The 16,473-nt window shown below is 40.3% G+C and overlaps 2 protein-coding genes across 4 annotated transcripts in view; both read left to right on the top strand.

Annotated features, from left to right (window-relative positions):
- Window positions 1-16,473, top strand: part of pvrl2l (PVR cell adhesion molecule related 2 like) — a 318,248-nt gene that overhangs the window by 223,822 nt on the left and 77,953 nt on the right. The gene's annotated exons all lie outside the window — the stretch shown is intronic.
- LOC148156589 (uncharacterized) lies at window positions 1,550-4,372 on the top strand. Its single transcript, XM_088009926.1, has one exon. It carries the CDS (start codon window positions 2,855-2,857, stop codon window positions 3,653-3,655), a length of 801 nt encoding a protein of 266 aa, XP_087866052.1. The 5' UTR covers window positions 1,550-2,854; the 3' UTR covers window positions 3,656-4,372.

Consider the following 16,473-nt stretch of genomic DNA (forward strand, 5'->3'; position numbering starts at 1 on the left):
CAGGTCTTTTCACTCTAATCATTCAAGTGAATTAAAGACGTTCCTTTTAGACGAGTCCAAAGTCTTAAATATGTAAATTTTCCAAATATGTAATTGAAAGAGAGAATAATATCAGTTTCCTATCATGATTAGTGCATCTCATCTGTTTTCATTAAGTAGAACAAGCAGCAGCTAAAACTGAACTGAAAAACGTCTAAATATTAATGCATTTGTTTCATTTCTTCATCCAGTTTAACAGCATCAGTTGTTTTTTTACTGAATCTTACCTGCTGCCTTTTATAACACTGTTTTTTACTAAAACTATATATATTTTATTAAACTGTTGTGAAAAGACTCTGTCTAAATGTCAAAAACAGATGCGTTTTATGTTATTGTTGGAGATTTTCATTTACTTTATGGACCAATATACACATGTGACATTTTTATTCATTTTTTAAAGTTAGCTTTTTATTGTAGAAAATTGTGAATCAAGTTTCACTAATTTGCTTACCATTTGCAAATGTAAAAAAATAAATATCTTGCCAGTTTTATGAACTGTTAAGCTTGTGTTACCCTGCAACCTTGGATGTCTGAGGGTAATAAGATGATCTTCCCTCAACGCGTCACACGTTGAGCTTCCTTCACATTCAACTGGAACATTTATTCTTCTTCTGAGCTCAATCTTCTGTTTCATAACTTGTAGTTTTCTCTTTTGTCCACATAAATCGAGAGCAAACTGAAGGCCCAGGGGCCAAATCTGGCCCGCTGTAGCAGTTTATGTGGCCCTTTAAACTCCAGAGACTCACAAGAATGTAACTTTAAGATAACAGCTGTGTGCTTAAAAATTATTTTATTTCATTTGTATACGACCACATTACAATAATTTGATGAGTATTTTTATTAATGCATTCTGCCACAACAGGCCGAACCGAGACAGATGATGAATAAAAGAAGAAAAACATCATAAATGCTTGTATTAGGGAGACACAGTGTGGATCATTCAGTTCTCATGTCAGAACGAAGATCAGCCCCCAGATCAGCATTCAAAACAGGCTGCAGTCAAACTTTTGCTGCATTTAAAGCATCTATAAATAATGCAGAGATGTTTTAACATGGAAAGTTCAGAACCAACAGCTAAATTTCTGAATAATTGGGGATGCAGAGCCACGGTCATGCTGGTCGATATGAACCAGATCCACAGCGTCTCCAGGGAGGAAGGGGAACTGGCATTAGGACATGCATCGATGCATGAGTCCACCAATCAAGCCCTCCTATCTGACCGGATCAGACAGAAGTCTGAATGAAGTGAAGGGGACACGAAGTCCTGTTGGGAATTTCACCCAAAAAGTGACTCTAAGACCAACATCTTGTGACAGATGTAATAAAGATTGAGCTACAACCGGCAGCAACTCCCAGTTGACTGAAAGATAATCTTATGAAGTAAAACGTAGCTCCGACACAGACACTAGTAGTGAGGTCAGGACAGACAGTGAATGATGTAAAAACACTCACAACTCCTGCAAAGTCCTTGAAGATTTCTAACAGTTTAAGGTCTCAGCTGAGTTTGTATTTTCTTCTTCTGCATGAATCCATTATGTCAAAGAACTCCAGTTTTCTCTCCAAGTATGAAACTATTTCTCAGTTTTGGGCATCTGACGTTTTCCGGATGTACACCAGCTGTGACCCCGTGACCCCAAGAGCTCGTAGGCTCCACTCTGCCCCTTCATGACCTGGAAAATGATTAGAAAGCAGATGGATGGATTCCCAACTCTTTTTAAATGCAAAAAATTATGGAATCTGTTTGTCCACTTGGTAGATTTAGTTGTTTTTATCATTTGAAGAGGGCCACCAACCAAAAGGCGTCTCATTTAAGAACCATTTAAAGCATTTTGAATGGCCTGTTGCTGAAAATGTAATTAACTATTAAATATTTTCAAGTGGTGATTTTCACATTTTATGGGGTGGGGGACTGCAGTGGCGCTTGATTTCATTTTTAATCAAGTTAATTGCAGGATCTGTAGTTAATCACAATTAGTTCCATTTTAATCTAAAACTATGTATCGACTAAATGAGAAACATTTTCAATTCAAAAACCCAATTTCAAGCTAAATTATTAAATAAACTTACATAAGCTCCACAACAGATATTTATTACTTTTATTGTTTTTATGTTATTAAGTTATTCAGTGATCAGATTAGAGCAAAATGTGATTCCAGCATTTCAACTTTCCATTGTTTCAGAACCTGATCGTTCATGAACTTCTTTAAAAATATGGAAATATCAACTCTGACATTAGAGCTGTTTTTGATCTCAGTTCAGCTAAAATATATTTAAAGCCGCATATATGATCTTTTGAAAAAGAGTCATAATTTTTCTAGTCATAATTTCTATCACCAAAAATACCATGAACCTTTCTTGAAAGGCTGATGGATAGATTTTCTTCTATGACATGTTAATATTTGTACACAGTTTCCAGCCTAAAAACAAAAATAAATAGATCTATTACATTTAAAAACTTTAGTTGGTTCTTTAACCTTTTTGGCCAACGAGTCTAAATAGTCATTTATTGCTCCACAGCTGCAGTTGGAGATGTGTCCTAGTACAAGTAAGGTATGGATTTTCTCCTTCCGGGACTTTTAAATTATATTTTGATTCCTTCACTGTTTGTTCTGATGGAGAATAATCCCAGTTTCCCTCTGAGTGCATGTTTAACACGTTCTTATCAGATGAAGCCAAAGATAAGGACCTTTTCTCTGCTGTTGATAAAAACCTGATGGCAGAGATTGGAGTCATAAACACAGGCCAGACAAACTTTGGGCACCCAGGATGACCCAGTCAGGAAGTGGTGCAGAAGTGGAGCATCTCAGAGCGGGAAATGAAACAAGCTGTGCTCTTAAATCCCCCCTCAAATAAATCTGAGCCTTTAGCATTCGGCCAGGAAGTAAGAAGAAAACGGCCCCAGCTGTCCAGGGCAGATCCCAGGGCAGATCCCAGGACAGATCCCAGGACAGATCCCAGGGCAGATCCCAGGACAGATCCCAGGTCAGATCCCAGGACAGATCCCAGGGCAGATCCCAAGACAGATCCCAGGGCAGATCCCAGGGCAGATCCCAGGGCAGATCCCAGGACAGATCCCAGGACAGATCCCAGGGCAGATCCCAAGACAGATCCCAGGGCAGATCCCAGGGCAGATCCCAGGGCAGATCCCAGGGCAGATCCCAAGACAGATCCCAGGGCAGATCCCAGGACAGATCCCAGGGCAGATCCCAGGGCAGATCCCAGGGCAGATCCCAGGACAGATCCCAGGGCAGATCCCAGGGCAGATCCCAGGACAGATCCCAGGGCAGATCCCAGGGCAGATCCCAGGACAGATCCCAGGTCAGATCCCAGGGCAGATCCCAGGACAGATCCCAGGTCAGATCCCAGGACAGATCCCAGGGCAGATCCCAGGGCAGATCCCAGGGCAGATCCCAGGACAGATCCCAGGACAGATCCCAGGTCAGATCCCAGGGCAGATCCCAGGGCAGATCCCAGGACAGATCCCAGGACAGATCCCAGGACAGATCCCAGGGCAGATCCCAGGGCAGATCCCAGGACAGATCCCAGGACAGATCCCAGGACAGGCTGGAGACGCTTTAATCAGGTTCAAAATTCAGGGTCACATATTTCCATCTAGGATTTTAATACTGGATGATCATTTTACGTTATGTATAAAACATCAGATTCGTTGATGGTTTGTCACAAAGGGAAGTTTCTAAAACCTTTACAGAAAGGAACTAAACAAACATAAATGTAGCTAAGGAATTTGGTTCTAATTTTGTCAAACTTCAAATCATATAAATGGCTTTAAAAAAGCTACGAAAGTAACTTTTTTAACTTCGAACCTGGGGACAAAAGTTATTTTCACTTTTGTAAATGTATAGTGACCTGCTCAGCTAAATAAATCTGACTACACTGTGGATGCTCTCACCTCTGCGAAGTACAACACTGAGATGTGTGAGCATGCAACTTTTATAATAGCTTGAAAAATTGAAAATGGTGAAACAGCAGCAGAGGGAAGCGACGGTTTCTCTAACCAGAGGGTGTTACTGTGAAACCTGGGCTGTAAATCCTGCTTTTCTTTCACCTCTCCAGTTTGCCCTCGGTTTTCTTCACCTTCGTCTCCTCCGGAGCCGAGGCGATGGCACCGTGATGATGATGGTGACTTGATGCTTCCTCACCCCTGCAGTCGCTTTCTGAATGTGACCCAGCTGACCTGCTGAGGTGTGATCACCCACAGGACAGGCTGGATGTGGGCTCAGACCCACGCTGCTCTACATGACATCCTTTTTATTTTAATCTCACTGGAATCATCTCATTTTAAGGAGGTGAAATAAACGCTCAGGCTGTCTCCACCTCTCATATTCATGCTTTTCTGTATTTGTTACATTAAATGCACCTGTGGCTCTCTGAGAGCCGGGACATGAATAGCTCTGTAAAAAGAAAATATGCATTAACATTGGTATGATGTTCTGAAAACATCTTCTCTGTAAGAACACCTGAGGGAAGAGCATCATTTAACCGTTCATTAGAAATGTCCTCGAATGCTGAACAGGAGCGTCTGGTCTCTGAAAGCAGGGAGCAGTTCATGCCCCCCCTTCAAACTTATTCAGTGATTAGCTGAAAAAAAATAGCATCCAGCTATGAAGCTTCAGAAAAAATGTATGCTTATAATATCATGTAATTTAGAATATTCTGGAGTTTTCATCTTTAAATTCATGGTAATTGTTTCCTTTCTTGAATTTATTGCAATTTGAATGCATTCGTTAATATGAGAATATAAGATTCTAATATTCTTTTGGCTGTTTTTTCATTTTAAAGCATTTTTCTTTCTCTCCCAGTTAAACCTGACTCCGTCTCCAGAGCCTTTAGAGCAGAGGGGGTTTCCAACCGGGGGGACGCATCAGAACCGTTGAGTAATGAAAAGGTGCGATGGCTGCAGTCTCGCTCTTCCTCCTTGTCGAGCTGCAGAGGCAGCAATTTGTTTCTGGTGCAAACAGACACTTCACCTTCTGCAGGCGAAACTATACTTACAGCACTTTGAAAGATGCATATCCCAGTAAAAATACTGGGTTTCTGTTTAAACAGTCATCTGCTGCACCGTGGCTCCCTGCCTTCCACACAGGCTGTACTTTGTTTTCTCCTAATTTCTCAAAAGGTTGGACTGTAGAGAGGGAGTAGAGGCTCCTTAGAGCATTTTGCTGCTGCACATCAATGTGTGGGTTATTGTCTCCCGTCACCAAACCAGCCAGCAGGTGGTCTGTGGCATTCAGTTCTTGGGACTGAGAGGAGTCAAGATGGCAGATTGTGTTTTTGAGGAACAGTTTCTGTGTTCAGGACCCAGCTTTTTAGTAGATCTATGCATTTCAACAACGTTCCCAAGGCCTGTGGAAAAAGGCAGGCCCACAGCATCACAGATCCTCAACACACTTAGCAGACCACAAGACAGGCTTCTTGTTACTATGCAGATTCACCTGCTGTTTCTGGTCAAAACGCCAAATCTCACAGTGCATTCACACCAACCCTGTTTAGTCGAAAAAGCAAACTCTGATCTACCTACAAGGTCTCAGTTTGATTAAAGTGAACTCTGGTGGAGTTTGGATGCATATGTGGCTGCAAGAGACCTTCAAAAGGAGGAAGCAGACTGTAGCGCAGGGCATTCTGGGTAAATATAACCAAAACAAACACTTGAGTCTAGTGATGTTGGGGGAAATGGCATTTGGTCTTTCGGAAAAGACAAGAGAGAAATCCCAAAACCACTAAAATTCACATTTTTGTAAAGATGGAAATTACTCATGTCTTCCTCTGAGGTTTTTCCATCATTTCCTTCAGTTGTTATTGGTGCAGCGCCACCACAGGCGAGGAGTGGAACAGGTTTAAATAGTTTGGATCTCTTGGCAGTGCAGTGTGAAAGCAAACTGAACCAAGTCTATCAGAGTATCAGGTGTGAAAACACCTTTAGTCTCAGCGGAGGACGCAGTTCCATTTGAATCCAAGTTTAGTGGCTCTATGTTTATGTTTGGACAGAAAAGACTCGTCACTGCAACATATTTAGTATCCAACGGTTGCCATAGAGACGTACTGAGCACAGGTCGGCATTATTTGCTGCAGTTCTTTACCTTTGACCTTTTGGAGATTTTTTAAATCTCGTTTAGAAGTCAGTTGGCGGACGGATGAAATAGGTTTCCTTTCTGGCCTCTTTGGGAGTTTTTCCTCTCAGCGTCTGGGTGAATTTAGGCCAACCTTTAGACATCATAACATTCTGCTTACCAGTCTATTTCTTTTCATAATGCAATTCGTCTGACTATCCTTCAATCAGTTTGTATTTGGTTGTTTCCTTTGATCTTCTCTTTGAAGTGCTGACCCATTCCTAAAGATGAATTTCCTTCAGCCGGACGGACCTCGGGCCAACTCGTTGTTTGTGCACATCTTAATCTTCCACCTACAGTTATCTCACCAGGAACATCGTAAAACTGCTTCCTGCACGGATTCACTGGAGCATTTACTTCCATCCACGCACAAAGTTTTATCTTTAGACGCAGAACTTCTTCTTTTCATGGTTGAGATTTTAGGAGGTCAGAAGATGTGAAGTTTCAGAGAAAACGCTGAACATCTTCTGCAGAACTTTGGAGAGAAGAAATTAGGATTTGTGCTAATGAGACTCAAACAGCCTGCATTATTTTTACTTTTTAATAATATACTTTAATATACTTTCACCAGCATAAGAAGAAAAATTTATTCTTCTAGCCTCAACTCTGCTGATATTTTTTTCTATTTAAACAAAAGTTTGGAGAGCAGCGCATGCCTCGAGTGTGAACTTTAATCACACCGGTTTCCACTTGTCATGTTTAATCAGGCTGCAATCTTCCAGACGAGTCCTGCACATCCCACCCTGTTAACACCTACAATTAGCCATAAATAGTTAATGAAACAGCACTCATAAATGCCAGCCTACATATGCTTGTCACTCTGCATGAGATGCGAAAGCTAAGAAGGCAGAAGAGAGGCTGAACTGTTGGGAAAATAAGGAGTTTCTTCTGTGTGAGCAACAGAAAAATGCGACATTCGTGGCTCGACAGCAGTTAATGTTGCCGCTGAGAGAGATCTAAAACACTTATTTCTGCTACGAAGTGAGAATTGGTTTGTCCAGAAATGGACTGTGTGACCTGCCATTAAAACAGCCGGCAGATATCTGTGAAATATTGTTGCAAAGCCAGTTAGATCTGGTCCATTTGCTTAACACCTTCAGGTGATTGCACTTAATTGGATTCACAACTCAACAAGCTGCAGAGAGTTTCTAAAAGATGCTGAAATAAAAAAGGGAATTTAATAGCCGATGGTTACAGGGATGTTCAGAGAGTTTAGCACCACACTTTCATCAACTCTGGGCATGTACAACTTCTCGATGAAATGGTCATAATTAATGCAGCAGGTTCTCAAGGATGTCTGGATGTGTGGCTCTTAATATCGGAGGAGTAAAATTAGAGCTTCATATCTGTCAGTCTAGTAGAAACACAGGAATTTACTTGATTAGGAAAGGATTATTTAACACATGTAGGTGAAACGAGACGAAAACAAGAAACCTTTTTTTGTGTTTATGACGAATAATAAATGCAGCATTAATCACCTAAGAGACAAGAGAAGCAGGTGGTTCAACCGTCTGTTAGAGCACTTCATCGTCTTCTCCTTCTAATTTGGACACCCTAAATCCGTGCTCCACCTCTCTAAAGAGCTCGATTCAAGACAAACGCGTTTGGTTGCTGTTGGATATGTGACTAGAGCAGCAGGTCAGATGAAAACAGAGAAGGTTTTCTTCTCCATGCTCCAAATATAACTGGCAATTGCTATAACAGTTAATGTAGCAATGAAAAAAAAAATCACTGCTTCACTACAGAATGTTTGCAGCAAATTGATGAAACACAACTTTATAAAACTCTGAACTGTTTGGCAAAAATGTTATATGTGCAAATCTTAGTTTGAATGATTGAACAGATCTTTAGTTTAGTCTCCAGTCAGGTTCCTGGTAATAATGAACATTTCATCCCACATCAGACTGAAAAGTCGACAAAGTGCTCTGAGCGACCTAAAGCTGCTTTCACTCCGTTTCCTGTCCTGACATGTCAGCTTATTGAAAACTATATTACCCAAGTCCAAACATTTGGAAATGAAGTTCATTTGAGGAACTTCAAGCCGTCTGCTGTTGAAGGATGTCTTTCACTTTCACTCCATCTGAAAGGCTAAATTACTTCTGCAGAAACATCAGTCTTACTCCATATTAAAGAAACAACTTTTCATTTGGAAATGACATTTCAATACTCTACAGGTGTTATTAAATTAATCATAGTGTAGACCATGCAGTCAGAATCTGTGCATAGTGTTGCACCAGATTTTGTTACAATAGTTTTTTGCTGTCTTTTTTTTTTACTTTTATAGCGTAAACCTGCTAATATTTAAATGTTCTCAAAAAACACTAAAAACTGCTTATTTTAATTAATTAAACACCCTAACATGCTTCAGTGCACAGCTAACATCTCATTTGTTTTGTCTACTCTTTGGGCTACAGCCAATCAGCACCAAGGAAAGTGAATGGTGCCCCTGGATTGGCTGCTTTGCAAACACCAGCCAATAAAGTGTGACGTAGATTTTCCATCTGTACCACAGAAACTCATGAAGTGACCAAAGAGCCAAGGCAGTGTGTTGCCTCTCTGTGCAGAGACGCAGCTTCACTGCTCAAATTACAGTGTTTGTCTCATTATTCCTGCTAGCATGTCTTAATATCGCTAATCTAATTTATGAACTCTGGTTTAAACAACAGGCAGAGTCTGTTAATGACAACCCTGACCAGAGTTTTTGACCCTCTGATTGGTGTGTACAGACACACCAATCAGAGGTCATGTTAAAACAACGAGCCAGATAAGAACAGACAATAAGCTGTAATTGTTCCGACACTAGAGCTGCTGTTAAAGCCCTGGTCTTTTGTTGTGTGGTTTTAAATTAGCAACAAACAAAAAAAAAGAACTAAACATTAGATATGGCTCTCAGAATATTTTAATTATCATCATCCATTACGTTAGTCTACATGAACCTGCCTCCAGCTCCTGAAGGAAAAGTAATCAAGTTCTCAAGTTAGGAAAATGTCTGCTAGTTTTTCTGCTTTGTTTTCAGGTCATAGTTCACATTTCTGAGATATTATTAAAATCATAAATGAATTTGTTTGTTCATGCAATAAGTCACTAAAAAGCGTGACTCGCCTTCATCCTCCAACTACACCCGTTTTCTTCGTCTTCTTCGTCTTCTTCTTCGTCTTCTTCGTCTTCTTCGTCTTCTTCGTCTTCTTCTTCGTCTTCTTCTTCCTCTTCTTCTTCCTCGTCTTCCTCTTCTTCTTCGTGGTTCTCGCCAGTGGCAACTTCTGGTTGTTGATCATGTGACTCGTTAAAAACGTGTTTCCACTGCAGTTTGGTGAAATAAAGTTTTGATAAGCTCACCTCATCCTAACGTCAAAAAACTAGTTTTTTGTTTAATTGGCAAACTTCACATTTTCAGAGTATCTGATTTCCAGTCAGTTCAAGAACCAGTGATGGATTAATGTTACCTGTTTTACCTGCTGACTTTATAACCTCAACCGTTCAACATTTGTTTTTCCTCTCCCTTTCTTTCCTTCCTTCCATCTTCCTCATTGCTTCCCTCCTTCAACGCTCATTATCCAAATAAGCAGAATCTGCACCCACCTGCATCCCAGCTGGCGGCTCTCCTCCTCCGCTCCCCCTCCCTCCTTCCCTTCCCGTCCTCCTGTCGCTCCTCCTGCTTCTTTCTCCCAGCGGAATGCTGCTGTTGTGTTTTGCTTGTCACAGCAGTTGAGCTTCTCCTCACCTGTTCACAAGTCCAGACAAGGGAGCAGGTGTCTGCTGGAGTCTGCTGCCCAGTGGTGTGTGTGTGTGTGTGTGTGTGTGTGTGTGTGTGTGTGTGTGTGTGTGTGTGCATCCGGAAATATGCAGCAGCTTTGGCGCAATCAAGCTAAAATGGAAAGTCAGGAATATTTGTACACAAAAAGAACCTGACCTGCATGTGACCTTTGACCTTTTTCATCTTTTATGTGAATATTTACGATTTTGTTTCAGTTTAGTTTCTAAAACAGTTTAGTTCTTTTTGGACTCTAATCGCTGTTGGACGAAAGCTGGACGTAGCTCGTTCCTTTTGTTTTACACGAGAGCAGATAAAATATGACTGAACATTTCAGATAGACATTCGTTTGTCTCTGTGGGATCTGAAACTGTTCCCTCACAATATATTTAGTTTAAATTTATTTTCTGGACAAGCAAACTGCAAAATATGTGCAGATACAAGCAGAAAGTTTGCAAAAAGGAACATAAACATAAAAAATAATCACATTAATACAACTTAGTAGCACTTTCATGACAGTGCTACATTTTTTATTGTCTTAAGTTAGCTGGAGTTTTCCCTCAGTTCTGCATTACAATCTACACAAAGTAATTTAATGTAGCAAAGTTATCGACAGCAGCAGATTGGCCACCTAGGAGTACAGAAGAAAGATTAAAGAAATCTACCTTCATCTTTACACGTTCTTCATCTGTTAAAGACAGAAAACTTTGATGAAAAAACCCTGACCCAGCTGAATCTAGGCTACATCAATACACTAAAACCTCTATAAACATTTCAGCTACATATTAGTTTGTCCCTGTGGGGATCTGAAACCGTTCCCTCATGATATATTTAGTGTAAATTTATTTTCTGGACAAGCAAACGGCTAAATATTTGCAGATTCAAGCAGAAAGTTCATGAAAAGGAAATGGCTTCAGTTTGAACCTTTAAATAAAACCATAAACACAAAAATAATCACATTAGTAGTATTTAGCTGCCCTCCTCTGCTGTTAACACCGATTTCTGCTCCAGCATCTACCAACACTTCCACACACACATCCCACCATGCCGCCGTCCCCGGACTGTAATCCAGTACAGCTTAGCGGTGAGTTATAGCCCATTATTCCCCTGCTATACAACCAGCTCCAGACTATGGAGGTGGAGATAGCGCTCCTCTGGCGCTCAGAACTCACACCAAGCTTATTTTACCTCATGTATGAGAGTCAGTCAGCGAGCGCCTGGGCTGCTTATCGGCCTATGTATACGTGTGTGGAGGAGGAGGTGAGAGTGTGTGTGTGTGTGAGAGAGGGAGCATCCATCCCAGAGGTGTCAGAGTTATCTCCTGAGGCCAGAAAGAAAGAGAGAGCGACACGGCGAGCGCAGGACGGAGACGGATGGATGGATGAAGAGAGAGAGGTGAGAGAAGGGAGATAGCTGAGAGAGTTGGCGCTGTCACGGATGTGCAGGGAGGCGTGTAAGGCCCGGTCAGCGTGTCAGTGGCCCGATCTTCACCACACTTAACGTGAGAGGGACACACACGCTCAGCGTGACGCGCCATCTTCCCCTCTAATCTCCGTCCAACTGGTTTCATCTGGGAAGCAGTCAGCGTCTCAGGAGAAACCAAATGAACTCGGCTGAAAACATTTCTCTGACATTGACTTCAGATTACGCATCGACCTCATGATGTCGCGCCGCTTTCACTGCGAAAACACTAAACCTCACCAAGACCTGAGAAAAGTGAAGGTGAACTAAAGGCACAGTTTGCGTTTCATTGGTTTTTCTTCAAATTGTGGAAATTAAAAGAAGCAACAGGCATTGTTTCACTGAGAAAAGTTTTTTCAATGCAGATAAATAAACCTGAATTGTTTCCAACCAAAGCAGCAACTTTATCACTAAACAGGAAGGATACAAGTGAACCGACATTTTAATAAACTTCCAGAGGTTTGAACCTTAAATCATGTGTGTTGTTGTCTGCAGACATTGTATTTCCTCAGTGCAAAGATTTGGGTTAAGATAGGAACCATAAATGAAACAGGATTCTCAGTGCTGTGAGCGATCGTGCAGCTCAGTAACTTAATGTTTACTCTGTTTATGTTTACAAACACTGCAAAAATACTAAATCTTACCAAGTATTTTGTCTAGTTTCTAATGTAAATATCTTAGTTCACTTGAAGTACAACAAAATGTTTTCATACTCTGACTGAGGTTTCTGAAACATCCTTCCCTTTTGGAGACGTAAATCTGAAAATGTTGGTAACGCTCATCAGCTGTAAGATGGATTGAAAAAGCTATAATATTTTTTATTGCAACAACATAATCTGACTTCAGCTTTTAATTTACGAGACAAAAAAATCAGTTGGTTGCAATAAATTCTGGGACAACTTGTCATCCAGCCAAACGGGTTGTCTCTTCAGGTCTATTTGTCGTTGTTCTTGTATTTTTATGAAGGCTGCAGCAGCTCCGTGGTTTCGTGTGCTTGTGGCCGGTGTGTGCAGAGACCTCGGTGACGTGCTCCTCCCTGGCAGCTCCTGCCTTCCTGGCTTACAGGAACAGGTGGAAAAACAAACAGTGACGGCACACAAACATCCTGCGCCTGTTGATTTCCAGCCTGCTTTCTGGTCAGCGGTGCAGCAAATCTAAACAACCATCTCAAATGTCAACATTTATCCGTGTGTGTTTTCAATTCACGCTCTTCCAGGCACATTTCAAAGCGCTCGGCTGGAGATTACTTATTTATATTCACCGAATCGCCCAGTATTTGAGATGTCCCACCACATAAAACAGGGAAAGATAATTACATGTCTCTCTGTTGGTGGAAGGGTTCTCGCAAATTTGAATATTTTTCATCCAGATCCCAAATCACCCGGGCTGTAAATGTTTAATTAAAAATGTATTTATTTAGATGTTCAAGCCTAATGAGGTATAAATTAACTTGTGCCGCGCTTTGATCAAAACAGCAGTGTTCAAATATTTGCTTTGAATATTGAGTGAGAATGTCTTCCTTCCAGCAAAATATTATTTTCTGCTTAATTTGCAATGAAAGCTGGACAGAAAAGGGAAATAAGTTCCCGTTCTGACGTGGAAAAGCTTTTTCTGTGATGTTATCAGTCAGAGAAAGACGGAGGATCGTGGGGCTTCTGATCTGCAGTCACCGGGTCAGATGTGCCCCAAACTTTTCTGTACCCAGTTATGCAATAAGGTGAAACATTAAATGTGTTTTAAATGTTTCACTTCGGAAAACAATCCAAATGTATCGCCTTGTTGGTTTTAATGACGCAGAAAATATGGAGAACTCATTAAATTCAGTTACAATCCACTGTAGATGTCATAATATCATCGACTTTCAGGGTTTCCATGCATCCAATGCATTAAAGCTCCATTTATATGAAAGTTTTCCTCATCAACCAGCATTCAGTCACATTCAGGAGGTTTTCATTCAACGGGATTCGATTCGGGGCGAAGCAAAGGAAGATGCTTCATGACTCAAAAGATTTTAAAATAATTTATATTAGAAAGGCCTTGTGTCATAAATTCAGTTGAAACATCTGTAATGATATCCTCATCATGTTTTAGTAGCAGAAAAATATTTTTTAAGGATAAAAATAACTTAACCTTCTTTTTAACCTCCTCTTAAACTAAACCAGTGTCACGGTTGCCATGGTTATCATAGCGTAGCTGTTGTAAATAATGTAAAAATAACATAATATTACAGAATATTGCTCATGGGACTATATTGGGTCATATGTGGCTAATATTATGCTGGTAATTCAGAAATAGAGATGGAAATACGTTCAGTAACAGAGATGAGACTCGATTTTGGAAAGGAACAAAATTAGATTTTAACAATATTTTTGGGAAAATAAAAAACGGACAAGCTTTTGTTTTATGTAAATAGATTAAATGTCTTATTTTTTAATCATAAACTGCAGCTTCAGTCGCCTGCAGTGAGTTTACTGGTGTCCAGTCAGACCAGAGATGGTGAGTCGAGTTTGACACTCAGACTTTTGCTTTGGTGAGAAATAAAACTAAAACTTCAGATTTGACTCGGTTCTCTTTGACTTGGCCTCCTGGTCTGAGGCTCCAACAGTTTTTATCTCATCATATAAAGAGAGAGAGGAAACTGGAAGCTGCTGCACGTGTTTTATTGTGAAAAGATGGGCTTGATTAGCCAGTTGATTATTATGGGATGTTAGTGGCTCATAACAATCTGTTCATGTAGCTTCATAATAATGACCACATGAATGTCTCTGCACCTGAATGTTGTGTTCAGAACAAAATAAACGTAACTTAGTCTTCGCCAATATTCTCTGCTGTTAATCGAGCTGCATTACAAAAACACTTCCTGCTTTAAAAATCAAAATAAAAGCACTTCCTGTAACATTTACTTTGTCTTGTGACCTATACTTCATAAATCAATGTCTTTGCTATTTATGATTGAGAACAAAGGTTTTAAATGTGAATTTAGAAAATGTTAGAAAAACTTCAACTAATATAGTGGAGATGAAAACCCTCCAAACCAGATTTAGTGGAATAAATAATAAAATGAGTATATGGAGTCAGCAATAAGCAGCTGCTAATTTAGTCATTACAAACACAAAAAAGCAGAAATTAAACATTAGCAGCTTTTAATCTCTTTCTCTGTTATTTATTCTTTGAGCATAAATGCCTATTTTTATGCCTTTTGGGGTAAATATAACACATTATAATATAACAGATTTTTATGGTAAATAAAATGCTAAATGATAAAAATACAGCTGTTAAATAATAAAACCAGATCAATGTTAAATATTATGTGGTAATTTAGGCCTGGAGACTAACTGTAAAAGTCTGAATTTCTGACCTTCAGTGATGTGAAGGTGGATTAATTTGATGAGAAAAAGTTTCAGTTGATAGAAACTTTGACTTGGCCCTCATTAACTTGAATTTTGACTTGGATTTGAAAAATAAAAAATAAATTTCTGATCCATGCATTAAAGTTTGAATCTTTATCTAAAATGTCTGCGAGGCTCCGAGCTGTCAGAGTTTCAACATTAATCCTCATAACCTGAAGTTTATGTGGTACTTTGGATGCATTAGTTGAACCTTAAATCATGCAACGGCTGCTGCATATTAGTTTTTTATACACATAAATTATGCAAACTCATAGTTTTTCCCTGAGAATCGCTGCCCTCACAGAGCGTTCCCTGTGATGTGGGTTTGCATGAAAACCAGTAGAGACGTAAAAATGTGTGTGTGCTGACGCTGCAGTAAGGCCTGGTGGCCCAGACGTCTCTTTGTTGATGTGTTTTGTTGTGGACCTGCTGTCTGCAGCAGCGCTAACCATCACTTAGCTCTCATGTTGTTGGCGCTCTCCAAAGCAGATGTTTGTTTTCCACTTCTGTCGTCTTTAAACGTTCGGCTTTCCCATCAGAACCTTTGAAACCGTCCGCTCGGCTCCTGCCTTGTTGATGATGCATGTTCAGCCTTGCGGATAAATGGGAGCAGAAATTCTCAGTTGCCTCCTAAGTGCCAACAGAAGTTCAAACTGTTTCAATCCCACCGCAGCGTCCCGGGGGCCGCGGCCCGAAGTGTTGGAGTTGCTCTGCGTTTTTTCCACTGACTCACAGGCCGCTGCGGTGTCATGGTGGCGGAGGAGGAAAAGCTCGCAGCGCTTCTTCTGCAGCTTCACCAGGCATGCTTTAATCCATTTTAAATCCCCTGGAAAAAAAGGTTCTTTTTTTAGTCCCATTTTCATTTTCAATTCTCACCTTAAAATCATTGTGTCCTCTTAAAATTGTGTCATATTTAAATTCATTTTCTCCCTTTCAGAGATGTGCGACTCCCGATTTGTTCAGGCGCCGTTGCCTGGCCTAAATTGGCTCTTACGGCTTTACGGCGGCTATTTTAGTTATCTCCCCTGCTGCTCTCAGCTCGGCTTCCCCGGGGCCCGAGTGCCACATTCAGCCCTCGCCGTCAGAGCAGAGCTGTGGGATAAATACATGTGAGTGAGGGAGGACGGTTGATCACCGGGAAGACCCCATCTCTGGGCTGCTGGTTTACATAAATGTAACAATCTTCTACGCACTCTGTAATGTTCACAATGTAATAATGGACAGTCTAATTATGATTAGTTTATTCATGAAAAAAGAAAACAAGAGGAAAATTAAAGAGCTTTTGTCAAACTGCTTATCATTCTGTAAAATAATTACAATGGCTGGGATTTAGTATAATTAAATTCAGTAACATTTTATTTGAAAGGGTGTGGAAGACGGACATGACTGTCATAAACATGACATAACATGAACAGGAAGGAGTCTGCAAAGATGAAGAGTCATTAAGTAACGACACTCACAGGGCAAAGTCGCACCATAAGTTACCCGTTAAAAGTGTAAATATTGCATTATTTGGTACATAATGAAATTTTTAATGCAAAGTTACATTAAAACTTTTGCTAAAAGTCCATTAAAAGCATCAACTTTGCATTCATGACAACAGTAACAAACATTCATAAAGACTCCTTCATGTTTATGACAGTTATGTTTATGACTATGTAATATCAGTCTACATATTAATGGAATAATATTCAAAAATACAGAA

The sequence above is a fragment of the Poecilia mexicana genome, unplaced genomic scaffold (genome assembly GCF_051168715.1).
Source record: "Poecilia mexicana isolate PSO_F unplaced genomic scaffold, ASM5116871v1 scaffold_11, whole genome shotgun sequence".
NCBI classification, from domain to species: Eukaryota; Metazoa; Chordata; class Actinopteri; order Cyprinodontiformes; family Poeciliidae; genus Poecilia; species Poecilia mexicana.

What these genes read in the sequence shown, in the direction of transcription:
- LOC148156589 (XM_088009926.1), top strand. Translation starts at nt 2,855, where the DNA reads ATGAAACAAGCTGTGCTCTTAAATCCCCCCTCAAATAAATCTGAGCCT.